The sequence below is a fragment of the Perna viridis genome, chromosome 10, assembly GCF_037379345.1.
Source record: "Perna viridis isolate PV_CMFRI_1.1 ecotype Kerala chromosome 10, ASM3737934v1, whole genome shotgun sequence".
NCBI lineage: Eukaryota > Metazoa > Mollusca > Bivalvia > Mytilida > Mytilidae > Perna > Perna viridis.
Window position 1 is genome coordinate 28,442,737 of NC_142454.1, and position 23,451 is coordinate 28,466,187.

General features: G+C 32.5%; 1 protein-coding gene across 3 annotated transcripts in view; it reads right to left on the minus strand.

The window, feature by feature from the left end:
- The window catches only part of LOC148605249 (CD109 antigen-like), a 33,771-nt gene extending 19,956 nt beyond the window's left edge, over window positions 1–13,815 (minus strand). For all 3 annotated transcript variants that reach the window (XM_088548061.1, XM_088548062.1, XM_088548060.1), the window contains exons 1-8: window positions 13,766–13,815; window positions 13,220–13,285; window positions 4,260–4,443; window positions 3,866–4,022; window positions 2,791–2,861; window positions 1,368–1,493; window positions 1,063–1,102; window positions 478–562 (exon numbers count right to left, since the gene is read on the minus strand). In XM_088548061.1, coding sequence (XP_088404187.1) covers window positions 478–562; window positions 1,063–1,102; window positions 1,368–1,493; window positions 2,791–2,861; window positions 3,866–4,022; window positions 4,260–4,443; window positions 13,220–13,284 — 728 coding nt within the window. In that variant the 5' untranslated portion in view covers window position 13,285; window positions 13,766–13,815. The remainder of the gene's footprint in view (window positions 1–477; window positions 563–1,062; window positions 1,103–1,367; window positions 1,494–2,790; window positions 2,862–3,865; window positions 4,023–4,259; window positions 4,444–13,219; window positions 13,286–13,765) is intronic.
- Between the last annotated feature and the right edge of the window lie 9,636 nt (window positions 13,816–23,451).

A 23,451-nucleotide genomic window follows, 5' to 3' on the forward strand; every position in this document is an offset into this window, starting at 1 on the left:
CCAAAAAGAACTTCGGTAAGTAATTATTAATCAGGAATACATACTTTATATATCATACTTTCGTTAAAAAAATTACTCAATAGCAGGCGCGTAGCTGCCGTTCGGCAAAAAGTATTTGCCTGCACTTAATTTTGCCATTTTTTTTTTGAGATAAAATAAATGATGCTCTAAAACGCTATCTCCGCGAAACTTCGGTGGGGGGGGGGCTCCCCCTGGACCTGCTGGTGTCCTTAAGCGGCCCCCAGACCCCCTGCCGTAATTTTGCCTACACTTCAATTTGGCCTCAGCTACGCGCCTGAATAGCATTTGAAATCGCTTCACTTGTAATATACCTACAGGTATACAGAAATAATAGTTTAAAATACTTTTTTCACGAATGAATCTATTGAATGCGTCGTTATCTGTCGCTGTAAAATCCAATACTTTTCAAAACAAGTACACAAAGTGAATAATTACTTATTCATTATCTTATCTTACTTTGCCCTAACGGTTCCATGGAAAACTGGTTCTGTGGATAGCCCATAGGACGGAAGCTCGACTGTAACTTCAAATTTAGGTAATACTGAAAATAAAATAAGAGCCATATAATATTGATTTAATATTGAAGGCCCTAAGAATACATAAATTTTGTGATATGAATTTCTCTAAAAAAAATCATATATACATGTAGCACTGCAGAATAACCTAAATAACTTTTAACGGCAGAGAAATCAGAACTCTGTTCATTAATACATCGTAGAATATGAAATACATGTAGTTTTGATTGGGCAAAAAAGGTCAGAGAATAAAAATGAAATTGGCAATCACGAAAATATGATTTTTAGCTAAAGTCATCTAAATAAATGTTGAGTGTTTCAATCCCAAACCTAACGAAAAGGGGCTTTCTATATGCCATTTACCAAAAGTGTAAAGAGATTTTGACTAGTAATTTAAAATAGGTTCATAATATTTAAGATTTCAATGCATAGTCATAGTTGTGCCCCCTTTTAATAGTAAGAATAAGTAGTAAGAGATGGCAAGGTTTAAACAAGTCAAGAAGAATCTGAAAAGACATACACTTACCGTATTCATCTATGGTAAACTCCTTTTCTTCTGATGCACCCTATGAAATGAAGAAAAGTTAAAACATAAGATATCAAATAGTACAAAGTATGATAGAAAAAGAAACGGATAACAAAAAAAATTGCAAACTGTTCCCCAAGCTTATGGAAATGATAACTGTAATAAAATCTAGTGCAATCAAACAGAATGAAGCTATTGATTATAAATAATGGAACAGCTGATATACATGTACTCTAAGTTTACAATATATGTAGCACCCCCCCCCCTCCACCACCCCCCCCCATTGTTCCATGTTACCAACTCACTCCTTGTGTAACTTTGATTTTCCAGTCTCCCAATACAGGGTGGTCTGACATGACCAATCGGTCCGCAAAAACACCACTGTCTCCTTTCACCTGGTTCCATTGGGCTATTTTATTTCCTCTTGGGTCCTAATAATGTATTAAACTAAGTAAGGTTAATAAAGAAGTACTGGGATTATGCCCTGAATATGGCAATAAATATCTACTCTGTTGTACAAAGGAAAAATGTACATGTAACATATGTTCAGGATCAACGTGAAAAACAATTGAAAAAAAAACATATGTTTCTAACTAATAAATCAATTAAGCGAAATAGTGTTTGTAAATTTGCTTTTTTAAAAAGATATTGATAGGTCAAATTTAGTTGAAATGCTTTATGGAAAAAATGATAGGAAAATTTTCCTGCCCTTTACCCCTTACTCAAATATAAGCAGGCAAACAATAACTATGTCATAGATACTTCAGGGTGAATTCAATTAGTGTTTTTACTTGTATTCTAGGTGTATTGAATGTACAGTGTATTTGAGGCATAAGAGAAAACGTAACACTCATTGCCCGATTCTTACACAGAATGGACCAGTGGTCCCCTTCACAAAAAATCGTAAGAGTAAAATTAGTCGTAAGTTATGACGTCATAGTAAATAAAAGTATCGTGACGTCATAACTTACGATTAATTTTACTCTTACGAATTTTTGTGAAAAGGGCCACAGGTACTTAATGCATATTCCATTGTTGCATGCAAAGATATGTAAATAGAATTTGAAAAAAAAATATCTGGGAAAACGCATATACATGTACATGTTTCTACAGAGTTGACTGGTTTATTTTTCTACCAAGTTTACGAGGCTGTTTCATTTTAAAACTCGACTTGATGTGCCTTTTTGCAAATACTTCAAAACTATTGACGTTTTAGCAAAATTCATGTTGTCACAATCTTTGTATGATAAGTAAATTAACCATTTACGACCATTTTAGACCAGAAAGTTGAATTAATCATTTAAGTATAAGTTTTGTAAGAATCAGGCAAAATAAGAAAAATCTGAAACATGCATGTAAAAAAACACCGATCTGACAATATAGTGCTTCCTAAATTTGACAAGACCATTATTGATCTGTGCTAAGAAAGCTAGAAAAAAAACAGGTTTTTGACAGAGTTCTCTGTCCTTAAAATGATCATAGTCGGTGCATTTTAATGAAATTATATCTCAATTTACCAAAATAATATGGAAAATCTTGTTTGTTTTGTTTTCTTTGATTCTGATCGCGCAAATAAGCAAATTAAACTTCCAAAATGGTGTTTTTTCAAATACCAAAATTCACCTACTGCCTGATTCTTGCAGACACAGACACGTAAATAGCAGAACAAAGTTACATAATTTTATAAATTTATAATTATATAGTTTAAGTGGTGCGACAGACGCTTACGTAAATGTCTATGTCAACAGGTTCTGGTACAAGTGTTAAATCTGGGAACACAGACAGGACTCGGAATTGCACTGAAATTGAAACAAAAATATTAAAAATGTATAATAAAATCAAATCAAGTATAAGTCATTGACGTATTTCAAGAAGTGTTTAGTGTAATCCTATCTATTCTTTTTAGTTTTAGAATAAAATCTGCAGACATAGATACGCGTAACTGCACAGTAATGACTTCCTAAAAAAATGGTAAGGGTTAGACTTGATCTCCTAGACTCATCCCTATTTGCAAATTAAACGGATTCTATGTGTTGTCTGTAGAAAAACAAGACGTAATCAGTGGTAATGCTATTATGATTTAAACCCATACACATATGAACGTGAGGGCGACATGTCAATTATTTTGAAATAAAGAAAAAGATATTTATGCATGTACATACGTTTCAGGCATGTAAAATATCGCTGCATTAAAATTTATAATAAAAAAATATGCAATGATAGAGGAGATGACATGCATTGTTATTTCTTTACAAAAAACTGATATTATGTGGGAAATCGAACTCAGAATATGAGAAATTCTGTGGGTATAAGAAAGAAGTGATCATTTGCTACAAAATGTTATTTCGTAAACGTTTACCACGACAAAAACACGAATGAAACTTAACAAAAATAGCCATGGGTTTAACGGTTTGAAAAAAAATCATGATTTATACCCGTTAAACGATACAAGAAGTTATGTAGTTATGATGTTCACAAGTAGAAAATAATCATGATTTTTAACAGTTCAAAAATATCATGATTTCTACAAATTATTTAAAAATACTTTTACCAGTCTACAATTATCATGATTTTTACCAGTTAAAAATAATCATGATAAATACTGGTTTAATAATAATCATGAGTTTTACTTCATTGAAACTGATCATGAGATTTACCACTTTAAAAATTATCATGATTTTTTACACTTTTATAATAAGATATAATCATGAATTTTTCCAGTTTAAAAACATTATGATTTTACCGATTGCATATATAATCATGCTTTTTACAGGTTGTATGTAAAAAAAAATCATGGTTGTACCTGTTTGTCCTGGTTTGTAAATGGCCTTGTCAGTCTGGATTAGAATAGATGTACTTTTGGATTTAAAGTCCACTTTTGTCCAGTTTGCGAATTCCAAACCTCCCTTGCCCTCAACTTTTATACCATAACGTATACCACCAATTAGGTCAAAGGGAATCTGAAAATAATAAATACAAACTTAAAAGAGTAAGAGTTGTAATATGTATAGTTTTGATATCATAATATTTCAGGAAAAGCCTAGCCATTTAAAGATGATGAAGGGAAATCCGTTATTTACAAGAGATTGTAAAATTTCATGTTAAAAAATTCTAGTAGGTATACTGAACAAACGCTTCGACATGGTAAACATTGTCTGCTATGCTTACTTCACATGTCACCAAAAAAAAATCAGTACCTTTAGTTGCACAGTGTCGGGCATTCCTTTCTTAATTTCCTTTGAAGAAGTAATGACAGTGTTATTTTTGTCATCTTGTAACGTAGCAGTTACTGTAGTGGGACCATAGGCTTGTAGAATGTTGACGTAAACTTCAGTATCTAATCCAGGACGTATTGTCCTTGGGAACATCACAACATATGTACTGAAAAAATAAGAAAATAACTATCAGTGACAACAAGAATTTTCTTTGATAAATACTGTTAAACGTCTCTAAACCGACCACCCCTTTACAGAGGTGGCCTGTTTGGTGAAAAATATAAATGTATTCCATGAGTAGGCTCCCTTTATTGTTATTTTAAGGTATGTCGGCCGGGACTTTTGAAAAAGGCCGGTTTGAAGGGAAGACCGTATTTCTAGGGTCAGATTTGGAGAAGTTTCACTGTACATGTACATTGTACGCATACGAGACTAAGTTGCATAAATAAATGTAAAATATTTTTTGTATATTTTGAAATTGTTATGGCTACGACATATGTCGACTCCATTTCCTTTAAGGAAAAGCATACCTAATACTTTTAATTAGTAAATGGGTTTTCTTATATTTTCTAAAAAAAGACCTTGAACGAATATGCTGTGAAATTATAAGATACAAAAATAGGTCACCAAGCTTAGTTACGAGATAACTGAGCCTATACATTAGCGATTTTCACATTTTTTATAGATTCTGTAGCGATTTTTCACAGTTTCGCTACCATTAAAATTCGATAAAATTTCTCAACAATGTGTATTAAGAACATTTACACTGTATCTGACGTTATTTCATTTTTCGAAAAGAAAAACAAAATTTCTTTTCTTGTAATTAAACAAAAATCCCATGGCATCTTTATGCAGTGTATTTAGAACATTTTCCCGCCAATTATCTTCACTTAAAAGACGGTTTATAAAATCAATGTTTGTCATTTTACCGTATACGATGTATCGGTTTATGCAAAAAATGGGTTTTTTTAATAATTTAAAGGCACTTTTTTTCCGACGCTGTCGGTATAGTTTCGCTTTTTTTACCCTTTGACTTTAAGGACGCTCTTCTATGGAAACGCAAGTCACCTGATCGCAATTCTGTTTCCCGATTTGCCAAATACTGATGACTATGTGACGTTCGAAAAAAACTATATCGACAATTTAAATTGCGTGCCATGTGTTACTTTCTTAAGAACAAAATTTTACTGCTTCAGCTATCTTTTCAAACACTACATTTTGCAGTTGCTCATTGACAGTACATAAATCGGAATAATGATTTTGCAACTGCTCAGTGTAATAGGTTTGATCAAGGTTGTGTGCTGTTTTGAATACAGAACTGAATTGACTGACTATACTGTAGTTTCATTTTGAAATTTGTGCTTTTTTTCTTAGCCTCTAAAGAAACTTTTGCACTGCACGGACTATTTTGGTCGTCACTTTTTTTTTCTAACTTTTATAATTCGACAATGTTCTTTTATTTACTTCAATGGTTGACTTAAAAAAGTTCAGTGAACTTTTTGGATTATGGATTATCATTTATCTGATATAGGAATTAAAGTGTCATTTGTACATTTTATTATTTGTATGCTTATTTCTACATCGAAATGAAATCAGATATTACTAATGTCTGATATTTTTAATCAGCTCGAGGAAAAATAATCTTTCTTCGTCTGCTTGTTCTAAACTTTTTGGTCGTGTGAAACCGGAAGTCTGACTCATATTTGTTGTTTATCCAAAAGGAACCTAACCCAATATTTGTACAACTGGAGCCAACCGCATATTACCCAAACATGTAAATGTAATGACGCTTGATGCATGTTGCTAATCAATTTCACCTGCGGGTGTATAATTAATTTCAACTAAAATTCCGATTGGTCCATTACATCACGCATGTCAGTTCGCGGTTTATAACGTTTTGGTCGATGTCTTAATTGTTTAGAGTTCGGGTAAAGGTGTATATTTCAGTCAATTGTAATTTATTTCCAGGATTCGGGGGATTTTCTAATTTTCACTGATAAGAGGTCAAAAGACCAAAATCATGTATATCTGTTAGCTAAAGGGGAAATTATTATCTTGACTCCACGTGTGACAACGATTATTACTAACATCAATCTTAAGTTAGATAAAACAAAAACAAACAGGATGCAAAAAACGTTAGCGACCTTGATCTAAATGGTTTATACTAAGTGAACTTAATTGTACTGGTACCGCATAATTCCATTTTATTTAGTCATTTTATTAAATCAGCATTCATATCCTACCCATCGAGAAACCTGATACATTTAAATATTCATTTGGGATGGCAAGACAATGCGTTGAATAAAAAAAAACACATCCTTAAAATCTTTCATGTAAAATTACAGACATGTGCGTAAACATGTAGTAATATTTGAAATTAGGAAATTGTTCAAACAATTTTTTAGCTTTTGTTTTCCATGCACAGGTATACATTTCCACAACGTTACTTCACCTGAATTTATTTCAGTATTTTGCACATGAAGCAGTGGCGAATCCAGAGTGGGGTGCAGGGGGAAGCACCCCCTTTCTGGAAAGTTTGTCATTTTCATGTGAAAAATTGCCAATCAATGATAAAAATGTCCTAGCACCCCTCCTGTTCTAAGGAACCCCGGCTGGCACCCCTCATTTTCAAAGTGTCTGGATCCGCCCATGTAAGGAGAAGAATGTACATACATGTACGTACCAAGTTTGCATGAAGGAAAGGTTCATGCACTTATAGATTCGAAAAAAAAGTGAATTTGGTATCGATAATTATACAAGTCATGTATTCTTCTTAAATTTCAAATATAGCAAATATTTCCAAGGAAGCGCATTTTAGGGACATTCAAACTTTTTTTCAGTCCAAATTTCGACTTTTAAATACTCAAAACTTGTAGTTTAAACTCAAAATTTCGACATCTTACTCAAAATGTCGACCTCTATCTAAAGTTTTGGATGTACCTTATACGCTTCCTTTACATTTCATATGAAAATTATGTGAATCCTTTTCCTTAATCAAGAATTTAGCAACATGTAAGGCTTTATGTTTAATACAACAGGTATTATTTGTTTACGCATAAAGCATACATGTACGTAAAATGAGACTTTAAGTAGCATTTCACATTAGAATCATACAAAATATAATTCATGGTTGAAAAACATACATATTTTTATTTTTGAGTTTTTGTTTAAAATGTCATAGTAAACAGAAAGTAACATTAGGCTTTTAATATTACCCTCGTTCATAGGAGATAAAAAAATTAAAGAATGCACTGTCGAATTCAAAATTAAGGGAGATAACTATGTAAATGAAACTAAAACACAATAGAAACTATTGGATGTTCTATGTGAATTTTCTCCTAAGAGCAGACAGGTTGGAATGAATAATAAAAAAATCATCAAATAGAACTATAAAGAAATATAAGCCTTTAATTTATTTATGTATCACAATTTATAGAATTTGCATGATTCTTAAAAAAGACTGTCACTTAATAACATATTTGCCCCTTAGAACTTGGAATATTGCTCAGAGATTTCACTGTCGCAAAAATGATTTAGCCAAACATCATAGTACCATAAAATGATTAAAAATATTATTTATATGTACCAACTCGCTCTGAAAGTGGGCGAGACAAAAAGCCGGAAACTTACATAAATCTATCAAAAGCCTTAGGGAATACGTTTACCTTTGAATACATGCTAATCTTTGAAGCGTTTTTTCTTGTCTCATAAAAGCTTTGTTGCCAAAACAATCGGCAGACCTGTAGCAGAGGGGTAAGTTGTACATGTACATGTACTTTAAAACGAGATTTTGTTTTCAAGTTGTAAAAGTCATGCTGTGATTCGGCCCTTGTTTGGTGAATTTTTAACTTTGAAGGATTTATCAATCGTATTTGTCCGTATACATGTACAAATTTACGCGCATTCTCATTCTTTGTCGCTCTGTTTGTGCGTCATTTACCGTCTGTCCGTCTGCTAGTCGATCTGTAGCAAATATAAATTACATTGCAAGGTATGCGTTATATTACATAAATTTTAAAATTAACAGATGATAAATTATTCTAAAAAAAAATGAAAAGTTAACATTTTTTTTCTACTTCGAGTTGCTTTGCAAGGAGCATCCTTGCTTTCAAAGAGAACAGATTCATATATGTTTTAATGCATTCATAAAGTCATGATGTCTTAATGCACTCCTTAACACCAACTGGATTGATCTAGCTTTACCAAGACCAAGGGATTACATGCACAATATGTAAATTTGAAATAAAATAACGCTGCAATATTGGTAAACAAGCTATTACACTATTTACATGAAATTGCATTTCAATGTACTACAATTCATGACACACTGTAAATGTGCATGTAACGTGTGTTTAGAAATGTATATGCCTATCGCTTGGACTAGATTTGAACATAAAGGCCCAGCTAGTCACTGAGTTAAGATTTCTTTGAAACTTGACTTAAGATTTCTTTGAAACCTACCATGACAAACCTTTTATGTACACAATAGACCCTTTTGTGGTTAGTTGGTGAGCATGCTCTTTAAACACTTCCGCGAGGTAAGTCTTGAGTAGAATAAAAGAATTTTCCTCGCGGAAGTGTATATTGAGCATGCTCTGTACATGCTTACTGACTACCCGCAAGTTAGCACAAAAGGGTCTATTACATATTTTTGGCAACTTTGATTATACTATGACGGGTTTAGAGGTGGTGCAGGCATTAGAATGATCTTTTCTTTATAATATTTTCTTAATTTGATGCAAAATGTAGGTACAAATGAGCTAAATTTTAGATCGGATCCCCATCTATGAAATTGTATGGATGGGACCCCTCTAAATATTTCACAACTATACTGCTCAATGAGTACAGATATGATCATTTCTAACCTCTTACATGTAAGTGAATGGTCAAAAAGAGCCGGCTATAGGAAAGTTCTAAAGGTGTCATAGAACAGTTTAAGAGCCAACTCTTCTGATAGTTATTCCAGCAGAACCGGCTCCACTAGAACAGTTTTAATAGTAGAGTCAGCGCTATGACAACAGTCCTATTTGTAGAGCCGGCTCTGTTAGAATTGTCAGGTGAGCTGGCCCAAGAACTGTCCGAGAACTGTTCTAAATCTGTCATAGAACTGTTTTCCTGACAGTTCTGGGACAGTTTTGTGAGATTAGAACTGATCTCCTCTGTAGTTCTCACAGGTAAGTAATTTCTCGAACGCGAATTTAGTCCTCTCCAGTCAAACATGTTCTTGTCCATGCTATGAATATAGACTAACGATATTTTGCTTTGAAAATAATCTATCATACACATATACAAAGATTTCCATTGATAAATAAACTTTTGTTGCCAGAGCAGATTGGCGAGGATCCCTTCCGTCTCAAAAATGGCGAGATCTACATTACCCTCTAAAAAGTATACATGTTCATAAAATATAGTAAAACCTCTCTAAACCGAACCCCTCCAGATCATTTAATATAGGTTTGGTTTTGAAAAGTCTTCAAAGGTTTAGTAAGTTTAAGAAAATTCATTCAAACTGATATAAAGAGAGTAACTTTTCAAACTGTTTGGTTTGGACAGGTCTTACAAGTTTAAACAAGGTTAAAAATGCATTCAAACTGATATAAAGTGAGCAACTTTTCAAACTGTTTGGTTTGGACAAGTCTTCCAAGGTTTACCATGCAAGGTTAAAAAATGTATTGAAATTGATATAAAGAGAGTGATTTTCCAAACTGTTTGGTTTGGACAGGTCTTCCAAGGTTTTCCAAGGTTAAAAAATACATTGAAATAGATATAAAGAGAGCAATTTTCGAACTGTTTGGTTAAGACAGGTCTTCAGATTATTCAGAGTTTAGTTTAGATTGTTTTCATTGTATAAGAATGCACGTAGCCTACGTCATTTTCAAACGTTATACATCATTTTCAAACTAAACCGAGAACAAGAATGATGTATATCCCTGCGAGTGTTTAACATCAAAAATAAGGCTAAAAGAATGTGTACGAAGAGTAATTAAAATGACAGATTGAAATGACACGCTCATTCATCTAAATCTTAGCAAAGATACAAGTGACCCAGGGTCTTACGCTTATTACGTGCTTTAATTACATTAAGTGTCCGTCTCTGTAAGAATCAGGCAGTTGTTGAAACATGATATGAAAAAAAAACATTTTGAGTTTAATATGACTAATTGCACCATCAGAATCAAGGAAAAAAGATAAGATTTTCCATATCACTTTGGTAAATTGAGTTCTAATTTCATTGAAATGCACTGAAAATTAACTTTTCAAGGGCAGATAACCTTGTTAAAAATTTCATTTTTCTGACATTCTATTGTAAAACTTCTAAGCAATCGATAGATGCAGAGACCAAATACAAGTAATGGCCTTTTCAATCATCTTTTAGTAAAATTATGATATAAGTTCGTTGGGTTTTTTTATATGCATGTTTCTGATTTTTTTCCCAATTTTGCCTGATTCTTACAAAAAACTTACATTTAAATCCCTACGCAAGCAGTTTTCTTACACTTTCTTTACACTTATGGCTACTTGCCACCGCTATGGATATGATGAAAAATGACTAAGGAGAAAACTACCCATGTTTCATAACCATTCAGAAACAAAAAGTGCCCGCCTTACACTAAGCTGTCAACTGAACAATGTAATTGTGGCAGTGCTACATGTATTTTGTATTTCTTGCCACTTTCATTATGACGAGTACACAGTGAAAGTGTTAGGAGGAGAATAGTTATTCCAATTTTAAGAACTTTGACGAAATTACAAGGATCGTTCTTAGGTTTTCGCTGAATTCAAGACCACAGAAAATGTGACAAACCCCTTTACAAATGTAACAGCGTAACCTAATTGATGCATTTTTCGTTCTCATTTTTTGCTCACAGAATGTATACTCAATAGTCAAAATCTGATACACCAAAAAGTGACAGATTAATCGTTAATAAAAAAAAATCATGTAGATTGTGTATGAAATTGGCACCTTGCAAGCCTTATTGGCCATGGTTTGCTTAAATTTGTTTGATTTAAATACCAGTCCATTTAAAATTCAGACACTGCCTATGGTACAAGTGATTCATGGTGCGGGAAAACCCACGGTACAATGTATTTTCGATCTTCAGATGCTACATTTTAAGAGAACATAAGTCTTTTTTGTATTTATATCTGTATTTCCGGGGAAAATCATGCAGTTGTCTCCCGCTAAAACCAACCAAATCAATGCAAATCAAGAACGATAACTCTTGCAAAGTGCTAATTTAACGTACAATCTATATCAATTTTATCTCTAAAGCGCAATAGCCAATGAAAAACTAAAATTGGTTATGTAATCAGTAATTGTTTTTTTTTCTGAACAAGAAATAAAATTGAATTCAATGGATTTTTGACATGCATGAATCACCTTCTGTTTCATTTTTAGAAAAAAAACTGCTAATTAAGTAGGATACAATGTATGAATATATGGTTTTCTCAAAAATACAGATCTGAATTCAGAAAGGGCTATCGTTGCTTAAAAAATTAAAGTATGTGTAGACTAATAACGCATCATTTGTTTGGTGGGGTTTTTTAACACCATGAATCACCTCTACCATAGACTGCGTCGGAATTTTATATGGAATGGTACTTAAAAAAATTAAGACTCCTTTTACTGAATTAGGCTTCAAGAATATGTTACATGTACATGTAACCTACTACACGTAACTATGTGATTTCGTCTTAAATTTGATTTTAATTTATTTAATTTCAAAGTCTTAACTTATGTTGACGGACCAGTGATATATCATATATTTGTATTAAATTGATACATGCACATGTAACAAACATTGTGTCCAAAAGTCAGCAAAGGCCGCGCTGTTTCTCAATCGATGAAAACTTAAAGAGAAGACTAAAACAACTCTTCACAATACTGAAGCCAAAAGGTAAGCGTTTTGGAAAAAGTCTTCTCACTTACTTAACATTTCGAACACATGTACTGTTCGTCATACACATATGAGGGTGAGAATTTGATTTTCATTGGCAGCTACGAGAGTCCGGCGGTTCCCCCTTTTTTGTTTAAAACTTTTGTTCATTCGTGCAACTTTTTGTTTTGGCAAATATTGACCAATAATAGACTGGAATCACTTACCCTCTTTATTTTACTTTTCAAACACGCTGAACCCGAGCCTGCTTTTACAGGAAACAAACAAATTGATACGTTAAAGTGTATCCGCGATTGAAATAAAATACAGAGCTCCTTTTTCACGAAACGCATACGGAGCAAATAGAACTGACAATAAAAAAAAACAAACAGAAAGTTTAAGAAAAATCAAAGCACGTTTAGAAATAAATATCTAGTAGGTCATATATTTTGTAAGTACATGTAAATAAAATGTGCTCTATAGGTTGCATTTCCTTTCAATTTTAAGTACAGTAATTGTGTAAACAAGCCCTTAACGACACACAAAATTATCCATACATCTTGTACTCTTAGCACGATGAACACTGTTTACATTCATAACACAATTTCATTTCATGTCTAATTACAAATCGGTATGACATTTATTTCAGCTTGTTCAGTTATAAAATTTTGTCAATTTTCTAAAGTTTATAGGAAAAAAAGTAACGGAATAAAAAACTAATCTTTAATTTTATCGCACCTGAGAATCTCCAATCTGATTTTCTCTAACAGTGAACATGGCTTTGCGTTTATTAATTAGGCAAACATGAATTGAAATTGAATGTGACTTTGAGCATACGTTTTAAGAGAGAGTTTTCATCATCCGTATTTTTAAAGATAAATTTAAAGTACAGTATAATGTAGATTTACTTTTAAAGACCGTAAGCAAGTATTTTATGCCTACAAACAATGTATTCCAATGACAAGAAACTATATTTGAGGTACATGGGACTGATATTATCAAATGTTACTTTCGCAGTTACTGTAACGAATATGCAATGATTGTTTTTTCTACCAAAGTACTTACTTTTTTGCGCATGTTAAACTGATTACAGAAAACGCTATCACATAAATTATTCCCAAACGCTTCATTCTGTAGAGTAGAAAATATAAAATAGAATATTATCAAGGTAAACAGTTTTATACTTGTGTACATTTACATTTTAAGCTTAAGGCAATAATACGTCAAGAAAACAGGACTAACATTTATTTATGCAGGTGTTTACGGCTTAGGGGTCAAAGAAGCTCAATAATCGTCATTTTATGGTGCATTTTCCCATTAATATTTAATCTTGTCAAACGTCGGTTTTGAAATTTTAAAATATGACCACTCAATCATGCTGGTGACTGCTATAACAATACCAAAAACTAATAAAAAAAACATTCAGACAAAAGCTAAAAAAATGTACTATTTTATAAAATGTGCTTTGACAGTCTGTAGACCTTAAAACTTTATTAATTGCTCCTATTTTTTCCTATTTGAAGTATGTTTTGTTGCAATCAAAAAGAGTGAATTTCTAAAAGAAAAAGAAGTGCGTTTTTAATCCACTTTGATCCTTAAAATTGTACAGACCTTTTTAAAGATTCAATTCATAAGTTATCCTTAAACGTTGTTTTTGAAAATGAGGAATTACTTGTTTTCTCCGCATTTATATACATTTGTATTTTGTTTACGTCTATTACTCATGCGTGTCGTCATGTTTGTTTCTCACGTCAATCATTTTTGTCTGAAAAAGGGGAATTCTCAATGAAATTTCATTGGTCAACTACGTCATATTCTAAGATGGATCCAACATTTTGTTTCTATTTTTAGACAATATTAAATACCCTTGAGCCGCCGTGACTTAGCTACGCGCGAAAACATATTTTTTTTTACCGTGAACTATGTAGATAAACAAATTGATAACTTTATCTCTTCAAAAGGATTGTCCATTTTTTCACGATCGCCCCTGAAACGCTACAACTTACATTTGTATTGCAACAAAAAAAGTAACTTCGCAACAAAGTTAAAAGTGCACACGCGAAATTATACTATGTAAGTCTCTTACAAATCCGATGATCTTTTTTTTTTGTTTTGTTTTGTTTTGTTTTTTGTTTTGTTTTATTCTTTTGCTCGTTTAGGTTAAAGATCAGCTGCTGAAAAAGGTTGCCTTTTATTTCCTTTAGTTTTGCAACATATTACTATAGCAGAAGGGTGCGGGTGAATTATTCAACCTCAGCTAGTGCAGGGGGTTTGGGAAATTTTTGTTAATTTTATGCATAATATGGGCAAAAATAAGCAAAATATAATAGCTTAGAATTCCACCCAAACCTTTTTTTAAATTCATGGATAAGACCCCCTTTTTTCAGAATATTCTGAATCCGCCCCTGTCTTGTATTTCTTTAGAACTTTTTTTCCTAATTTTGTATGCAGAGAGTCTGGTTCATATAAGCAAAATTTAGCCTTCAAATCCTTTAAAAATGCACAAAGATATTAATTTGCTCTTGAATTTTTTGTTCAATTCGTCTTTTTACACCGAAAGATTGCGTTAATATTAATAGTGTATTGGCAAAAAATATCGAAGCATGACAAATAGGTCAATTCAATTCATGTACGTCATAATCAAAAAAACATTACCAGAACTTGAAAACAAAGACGGTAAAAGGGGAAATCTGGTGAAAGATGTTTCAAATTGCTTTTTGCACAGATTCAACTGGATACATGTACAAATGTGTTTCACAAGTGCATTTTTGTTACGCGTAAGATGATTTAACGATGTGTACATCCCGTTTTCATACGATCTTGATAGGTCTAACAGTGTAACACTAATCCGTTAATAATACAATTGATGTACAATGTACATTTCATGAATACTCGTATAGTATCCCGGATACAATGGAACATTGGAAGTTATGCATTTTGATTATTATTTAAGATCCGTGTTATAACACTATATTACAACACGATGTGACAATTAAATAAGTGCTCAGCCATTTATTTAACAAATAAAATGTTGCTTGTATTATATTTAAACATTATCAATAATTGCAATTACACTTCTTGAGACGTTTAGGATTCCCACACGAACGACACCCAAACGCACGATGAACGAATGCTCCTAGCGTGCGTTTAAACGCACGATAAACGAACGCTCCTAGCGTGCGTTTAAATGCACGATAAACGAACGCTCAAATCGTGCGTTTAAACGTTAAACGCACGATAGACGAACGACAAAAAATATTAATATTGACATATAATGAAGACAGAGATAAATAGAAAATGAAATTATATAAAATAATAGTAGCTAATCATAGTACAAAAATAAACGAACGCTTCTATCGTGTGTATTAAAGTCAATCAGTCAATATAGTTATGTGATATCTTTTGCAATGATTGTATATTTTGAAGGTGAATTAAGGGTTATCCTTATTCTGTTTCACTTTTTCAAGCAGTACCTATTATCTAGGTCAGGTCAATGCAAAGGAAAAATATATTTCGTCATCTTTTTTTTAGTGTGAATGCATCTTACTGTTGATTGGAGAGCTAGGCGTTGATTCCACATGTAAGAGGGGGACCCAGCGTATGCCCCCTCCTAAAATTGAGATTTTTTAGCATGAAATCTTAGTTCATATTTATTCAAGTATATAAGCGCAAGCAAATACACTATACACATTTACATACAAACTCAAGGTAGGATTCGGAGAGAAGCCAGATACATGTAGCTGATACAAAGATCCGTGTCCTTAAGAGCAAACTTGTAAGAATATTGCATGTGGAATGATTTTCTTAATTGACTAGTAAATAAGACAAACGAATAGAAAAACAAAACATGGAATTACAAAATTAGCGAAGAGATGCAGTACATGGAAGTCAAGCATTTATAAACCTTTTACTTTTGAATAAAAATATTCCGGAGCCACGCGAGGTTGTGCTTCTTTTCTTATTCTTTCTTTTGGTTTGGTTTTAGTATTTGGATGTTTTACCTTTTTGTTAGTCTTATTTTGTCTCTATACGCCATACTGAAATTTCTTCCGTCGTCGTATATGTGTAGCTTCATGCTTCCATAGACAATAAAGTTTTATCGATGTGTCATCTACATTCTCATCAGCCAGGCCCATTCTTCAGCCAGAGTTGTCTTTCTTTTTATTTGTTATGCGCACTTCTTACGCAACATTATAGATATATTTTGTGTGCACAGTATAATATGACATGCGTGCCGAATTTATATATCTACATGTATTCATTATGTTTTACGCGCACAAATTATATTTTGCTCGTCTCTTTCAGGGCTCATAACAGTCACTTACAATCAAAAAGGGGATCACTATTGTGTCAAAGCGATACATAATTGTTAACAAAAAATTGTAATGTAGTGTAAAATTAGCGAGAAATTAAAGTTTCAACTAAAAACCGCGTAAATCTGCCAATGACAACCCATGCTTTGCAAATTTTAGGGGGGGGGCGCACGCCCGCCTCGCCGCCGCCTGAATCAGTAATTTACTGCCAACGTAACGGGGTGGGGCTGTGCTATACATGTAAATCAATGATCGGTTTTGTGATATTTATACTAGGTTTTCAGTCAAATAATTAGAATATAGAATATATTTCAGATCTACCTAACTTGTAAAAATGCTATCACTAGCCATGCGAGCCTTAAAGCATATTTCTAAATAGCTCAAATACAGTTTTCTATTCATTGAACTATAAATTAAAATTTAATGAATAATTTGCATATTAAATACAATCGGTGTAAAATTCTAGCTGTGCAACCCAAGACGGAGAAAATTGCATAAGACTTAAAATTAAAACATAAGTATTTGGATACTTTTACTAATTTATTTCGAACCATTTAGCTATAGCTTACCGAAGTAAAAATTGTTTATGCTTCTAAGAAAAAATATTTACTGTTCTTGCTTTTTCTTCCTGAGACAGCCAACCAGGTTGTCGTGTGTTGGTGGTTTACGTCCCTTTAAAAAACTTGCTAAAATGGCTTAGATTTTGTGAAAATGAAAAGCGTATCGTGTTTTGCAGTAATACTTGAACATGTGCATATAATTTGTAGGTCCGGGCTCTAATTTTGTAGTGACCAATAGAGCTATTTTCTTCAAAAATCTCGGACTTTTTCACCACATGCATATGCTACAAATGTACGTCCGTCTGCTTTTTCGATTTCTTGTTTTCTCCCATTAAAATTAAAACATGATCCTGCGGAGAGGTTTTGTGATCAGTAACTGTTCCTGAACAAGAAGTAAAACTGAATTCAGTGGGTTTTTGATATGCATGAAACACGTTCCGTCAGATTTTTAGAAAGTTTGCTACTTAAATAATATTACAATGTATAAAAGAACCAACTGTGAAGGCCACTAGTATATAAAAAACTTGAAAACAAAGGAACAAAGATCATTCATGGTATAAAAAATTAGACATACATGTATATGCACAATCTAAATTACAACATTGTATGAAGTCAATTGCAACTACATGTTACTAAACTGTTGATGCCAAAAGTATTGTCTAAAATCTCACATTTGTTGTAATTTTTAAGGTACAAACTAACTGTTACCGTCAAATGCTGGTTTGTGCGAACAATGTGACGCCTCGTGCGAAAAAGGTACAGTCACGAAATGCATACACGCTATAACTAATCATATTACACGTACATGTAATATACATATAGAGAAGATTTACAAATACATGTACATGAGACCTAGGATCCTTAAGGATATAAGTCTTTTTCATATCCCATAAACTGAAAACTCCCATCATACATTTTTACATTTCACGAAGATCACTTTATTACATTTTCTTAAATGAAAAAAAAAAAACGATGCACTTGTGCAAAATGAACATACAACCAACTGTCAGACAGACAACATACTATGTACTATCCTATCTATCTTTTTACAATACAATAATTTTTGCAGGACTAAAATGTTTTATTTAAAGCAAATCAGATTTAGACGTTGCATAGTTACTGTATTACATGTACTGTAACTATGAAACATATTTTGCAGTGTCCTGTCCGAGTTTACCAATTGTTCCATGTTTGGTGATGATCCAATCAAATCCCACAACTGAGTCTGGAGACAATGTTACATACGTTTGCAACGCCGGTTATAAGCTCACTTCCGGAAATCTTTACCGCTCATGTCAACAAGATGGAAAATGAAGGGGCACAACTGCAGTTGGCGGTATGTCTTCTTTTTGAACTCACGAAGTATACATTCATATATTCGTTTCTCTCACCTTTCTCATTCGATAATTGTTCTTTTAATAAGTTGTGTGGACTGAGTTTTTTATGAGCAATGCTGGCTTTAGACGTATGGAACATGTTTCAATTTCGTCAAAATTTGTTTTAACATGGCTAGTGCTATCTAATCATGAGTTGGCAATGACGTACGGCCCAGTCAGATTACAGTCATAAAATATATAGAATACTAACTTAATCAGATGACTTCGAAAAGTATAACCTTACTTGCATACTGCTATTTTTCAAAATCTATTCTTCGGGATGAAGTTGAGAAGACAACATAACTCATTTACATAATAATTTATCCATTAAAAAAAATGTCATGAACTTCCCGGGTTAGTAGCCAGTCTGTCCAAAATTACAGTTGGTGTAAGTTGCGGTTTGCCTGCTACAATACAGTTTACGATCTCCGTCAAGTCCGAGATATCGTACGGTAATACTGTTAAATACACATGTCAGGAAGAATATATTGTTACCAAGTCAAATTCATTTAAATTTCACTACTTTTAATTATCCAACTTCTATGACAAATTAGGTAATAAAATTTAGCATATTAAAATAAAAAGATGTTTCCTCTCCAAGCACAAACTCTAAAACTAATTATAAAAATATAGAATGCAGCATGAAGTTACATCCTTTCTTAACTAACCCTCATAATGAACCCATTAATTGACAGTTAAATTCAAAATGTCACTTTGGAAACACGAACTCAAGATAGCAACCAAAACTGCAAAAGACTGTCAACGTTTATAATTTCAATATTAATCATAGTGTAAACTTTAACTTAATGACTTTGTAAAGATATATATTTCATCAGTGCAAGTTATCACAAATTTAACAAAAAAGTACTTTTAACATATATCCACACAAGTGGTACACTTAAAAGAACATGTGAGACTGACAGGACTTGGAGTGGATCACTGCCTGTCTGTGGTACATGTAAGACTAAGATAGATGCAAAATCATTACGTTCATATCTTAAGTGGAGTAATAGACTTCCGTCCATAAGTTTTTCCGTCTTCCTATCCATAATTTGTTTCATGCATATAACTTAAGTTAGCCTTAATGGATTTCAATGACATTTGCATACGTTGATGCTTTAATTTAAAATAAAAGAAAACATTTTTGTTTGGAATCAGCAGTAAACTTTGATAAAAATAACTGTGCAAGGGGGATATGGGACCAAATCATGCTCTTGCTTTTTTAGAGTACCTGATTTTACTTAGTAAGGAGACAGCAGTGATTTTAACATGGTTTTTACTTATAAAGTTTTGTATTCTGTAAAAATCAGGCAGTGGGTGAATCATGGGAAAAAAACCACACCAGTTCTCCGAAGAAATCTTATTCTTATTTCTTTTTTTTTTAGATGTCAGTTAGTCGAGGTATAAATTCATTGGATGTTCATTTATTGAAATGAATTGCAAATTATCATCAAAGGATGATAACTCACTTTTCCCTTATCATTCTATTGATATTTTGAGCCTCCTTTCCTTCAACCTCAGATACTAGAACTTCTAGGACGAAACAACTGTCAATTCGTCTTAAACAGACCATATACTATCAGCATATATTGTCAAATTTAAGTGTGTGTGTGTGTGTGTGTGTTTTTTTTTTTTTTTCAGAGAAGGTTTCATCATTTTTCAATTTTACCTGATTCTTATAGATACCAGTACTTAATACAATTTCTTTGTTTTTATTAACAGACAAAACGAAATAGAAAAGAAGTTTGCCAAATTTTTTAAGCAAAATGAAGCAAAATTAACTAATATATATGCTTCACTGAAATGCACTTCAAATGAAAATTTAAGGGCATTAACCACTGCTTATTGAAGTACAAAATCATTAAATTCTTCTCTTGTTTCAATATTTCCAAAATATTTATATCGTAGAGACCAGATATACATGTTTGTAGGGGAATTGGAAACAGAATGTTGTATTTTAGATATTCCACTACCAAAATCAGCATCATATGCCATATTAACCCAAGACTCCCGGCCACCGGTCCCTGGGGGATACAGCATTTGATACAGATTTTGACATGCCATATATTTTAACTTTACTTCAAGTTTGTTCCGAAAATTATTTGTTTGTGTTTATGATGTTGAAAGTGAATACGCTATTGAATGATACCACAATTAAAACGTTTGGTTGAGCAATTATTTGTAGAGTTGAATTTATGCGACATTTTATGGGAAAACTGAAAATCAATTTCTTTTTTAGAATTTAAAAAAAAATAAATTCTGACATTGAAAATCACCACAGATTATCAAAAGAACCCTAGAAGTACATGTGTTAATGGACCCTTTTATCTCATGGACAACAAGCTTAATACAGTGTCGCCCAAGATAGGGAACTTCTCCGGAAAAGAAAGTAAACATACGCCTGTCATTGCTTGGTGCTTGGTTAATATGATTTCTAATTATTTAGTTAATATGCCTCTGTTTCTGTTTCAAATGAGTCAGTGGCAATGTCTTATCAATAATGTGTTCCAAACCAAAAAATATATAATGTTTTATAAATACAATTGCAATTCATGTGAAAAAATTGCAATATGTTTAGAAAATCATTTGTTCTAAAACCAACATGGAAACACCTTTTTAGGATAAATATAACTTTTGATGGTTTTGTGCATTTAAAAACCATTCAGATCTATATTTTTGAGAAAATCATGCATTCATCTGCAACAAAATTTGATCAAACCAGTTCCAACAACTCTTGCAGTGCTATTTTCGTACGCAATCTGTATACCGAGCTTCGCATACGAGGCAAACATAGAAGTTCAGTCAAACCGGAATAGATATCAGACAGACCAGCAGGAAAGGGCTAGGGAAGTGAATACAAAGTGAAAGTAGTCTTTTAATATATTCAAAAATAAAAGAAAGAATAAATAGATAAAAAAAAATTTACATTATCTAGATCCGGTTCGCTTAACTATTTCAAAAAATGGGCAACAGTTTACATATCCTATCTCGCCCATTTCAGCCTACATCCCTTTTTCAATGCCTTATCAAACGTAACAAAATGTATAAGTGCAATTCTCGGTTGTGGGCTGCATCTAACTTATATTAACTAACAACTAAATAACAAACAAAGAAGTGGTTTCTATATGTTTGGGTTTACTGGGTGTTTTTTGCATAAATCAAAACCTGTCTGATAATTATAAAGCTTGTTCTTTGTCTTGGGTATTATGTAAACCACTGGTACAGAGTAGTTACTTGTTCTCTTGTTAAAATAAGTGAACTTTATGTAAATAAACAAATCGAAAAATATTAGTCATGCAGCATATGAATAGTATATTAGATAATTTATCAGCGCGGATGAGATTTAGAATATGAGTGTTACTGCAGATAATTTTTATCACTTTTGTGCAGAAAAAAAAAGATAAAAGATGCATTGAAAGTGTCATGTTACATGTAGTTTTAAAGAACAACTTTGTAACAAAATAATGTTGGTATTACATGTATATCTTTGGAAAACACAGCACAATGCACCATATTATCGTGCTTTGAATGTATCACATTTTAGTAAAATGCTATTGAAAACAGGTTTGTACGTGCAGAAATGTTTGCCAAATAAAACATACTTCGTTCAGTTTAAAGAATGCATACATTGAGTAGAAAATCACGAAGTAAAGTTGTAATAAGAAGAAGTTCTGTTTATATGTTCCCACGTGGCTTTAAAATTATAAGTCTAATCATACGAACAAAATACGCATTTTCATTCAACATCACTTTGTAGTTTTGTTCAGTTTACAAAATGGAACGTCTTAAATTTTGTCTTTTCTGTGTTGCTGTTGTTGGAACTAAGTCAATCTCCAAACAGAATGGTACCTTTGATGAAAGTAAATTCGTTACAATTGACATGTTCGATTCTCTGAGGAAAAACCTAACAGATATAATCACAGATATTTCAAGCAAATGAAAGTTGAAAGTAAACAACCTGACATTATGTCAGAAAGGCACAAACCAGACGGTAAGTTGTTTGGATTGATAATCACAAACATGATGGTCAGGTAGACAGTTGACCATAAGTCATTCAAGAAGTTTTTAACTTAACAGATATAATCACAGATATTTCAAGCAAATGTAAGTTGAAAGTAAACAACCTGACATTATGTCAGAAAGGCACAAACCAGACGGTAAGTTGTTTGGATTGATAATCACAAACATGATGGTCAGGTAGACAGTTGACCATAAGTCATTCAAGAAGTTTTTAACTTAATGATTATTTCAATAAATCATAAACCCTTCAATAAGTTGAACAATAAGACACAAAACTGACGGTAAGTTGGTTGGATTGATAATCACAAACATGATGGTCAGGTAGACAGTTGACCATAAGTCATTCAAGAAGTTTTTAACTTAATGATTTTTTCAATAAATCATAAACCCTTCAATAAGTTGAACAATAAGACACAAACCAGACGGTAAGTTGTTTGGATTGATAATCACAAACATGATGGTCAGGTAGACAGTTGACCACAAGTCATTCAAGAAGTTTTTAACTTAATGATTATTTCAATAAATCATAAACCCTTCAATAAGTTGAACAATAAGACACAAAACTGACGGTAAGTTGGTTGGATTGATAATCACAAACATGATGGTCAGGTAGACAGTTGACCATAAGGCATTCAAGAAGTTTTTAACGTAATGATTATTTCAATAAATCATAAACCCTTCAATAAGTTGAACAATAAGACACAAAACTGACGGTAAGTTGGTTTGATTGATAATCACAAACATGATGGTCTGGTAGACAGTTGACCACAAGTCATTCAAGAAGTTTTTAACTTAACAGATATAATCACAGATATTTCAAGCAAATGTAAGTTGAAAGTAAACAACCTGACATTATGTCAGAAAGGCACAAACCAGACGGTAAGTTGTTTGGATTGATAATCACAAACATGATGGTCAGGTAGACAGTTGACCATAAGTCATTCAAGAAGTTTTTAACTTAACAGATATAATCACAGATATTTCAAGCAAATGTAAGTTGAAAGTAAACAACCTGACATTATGTCAGA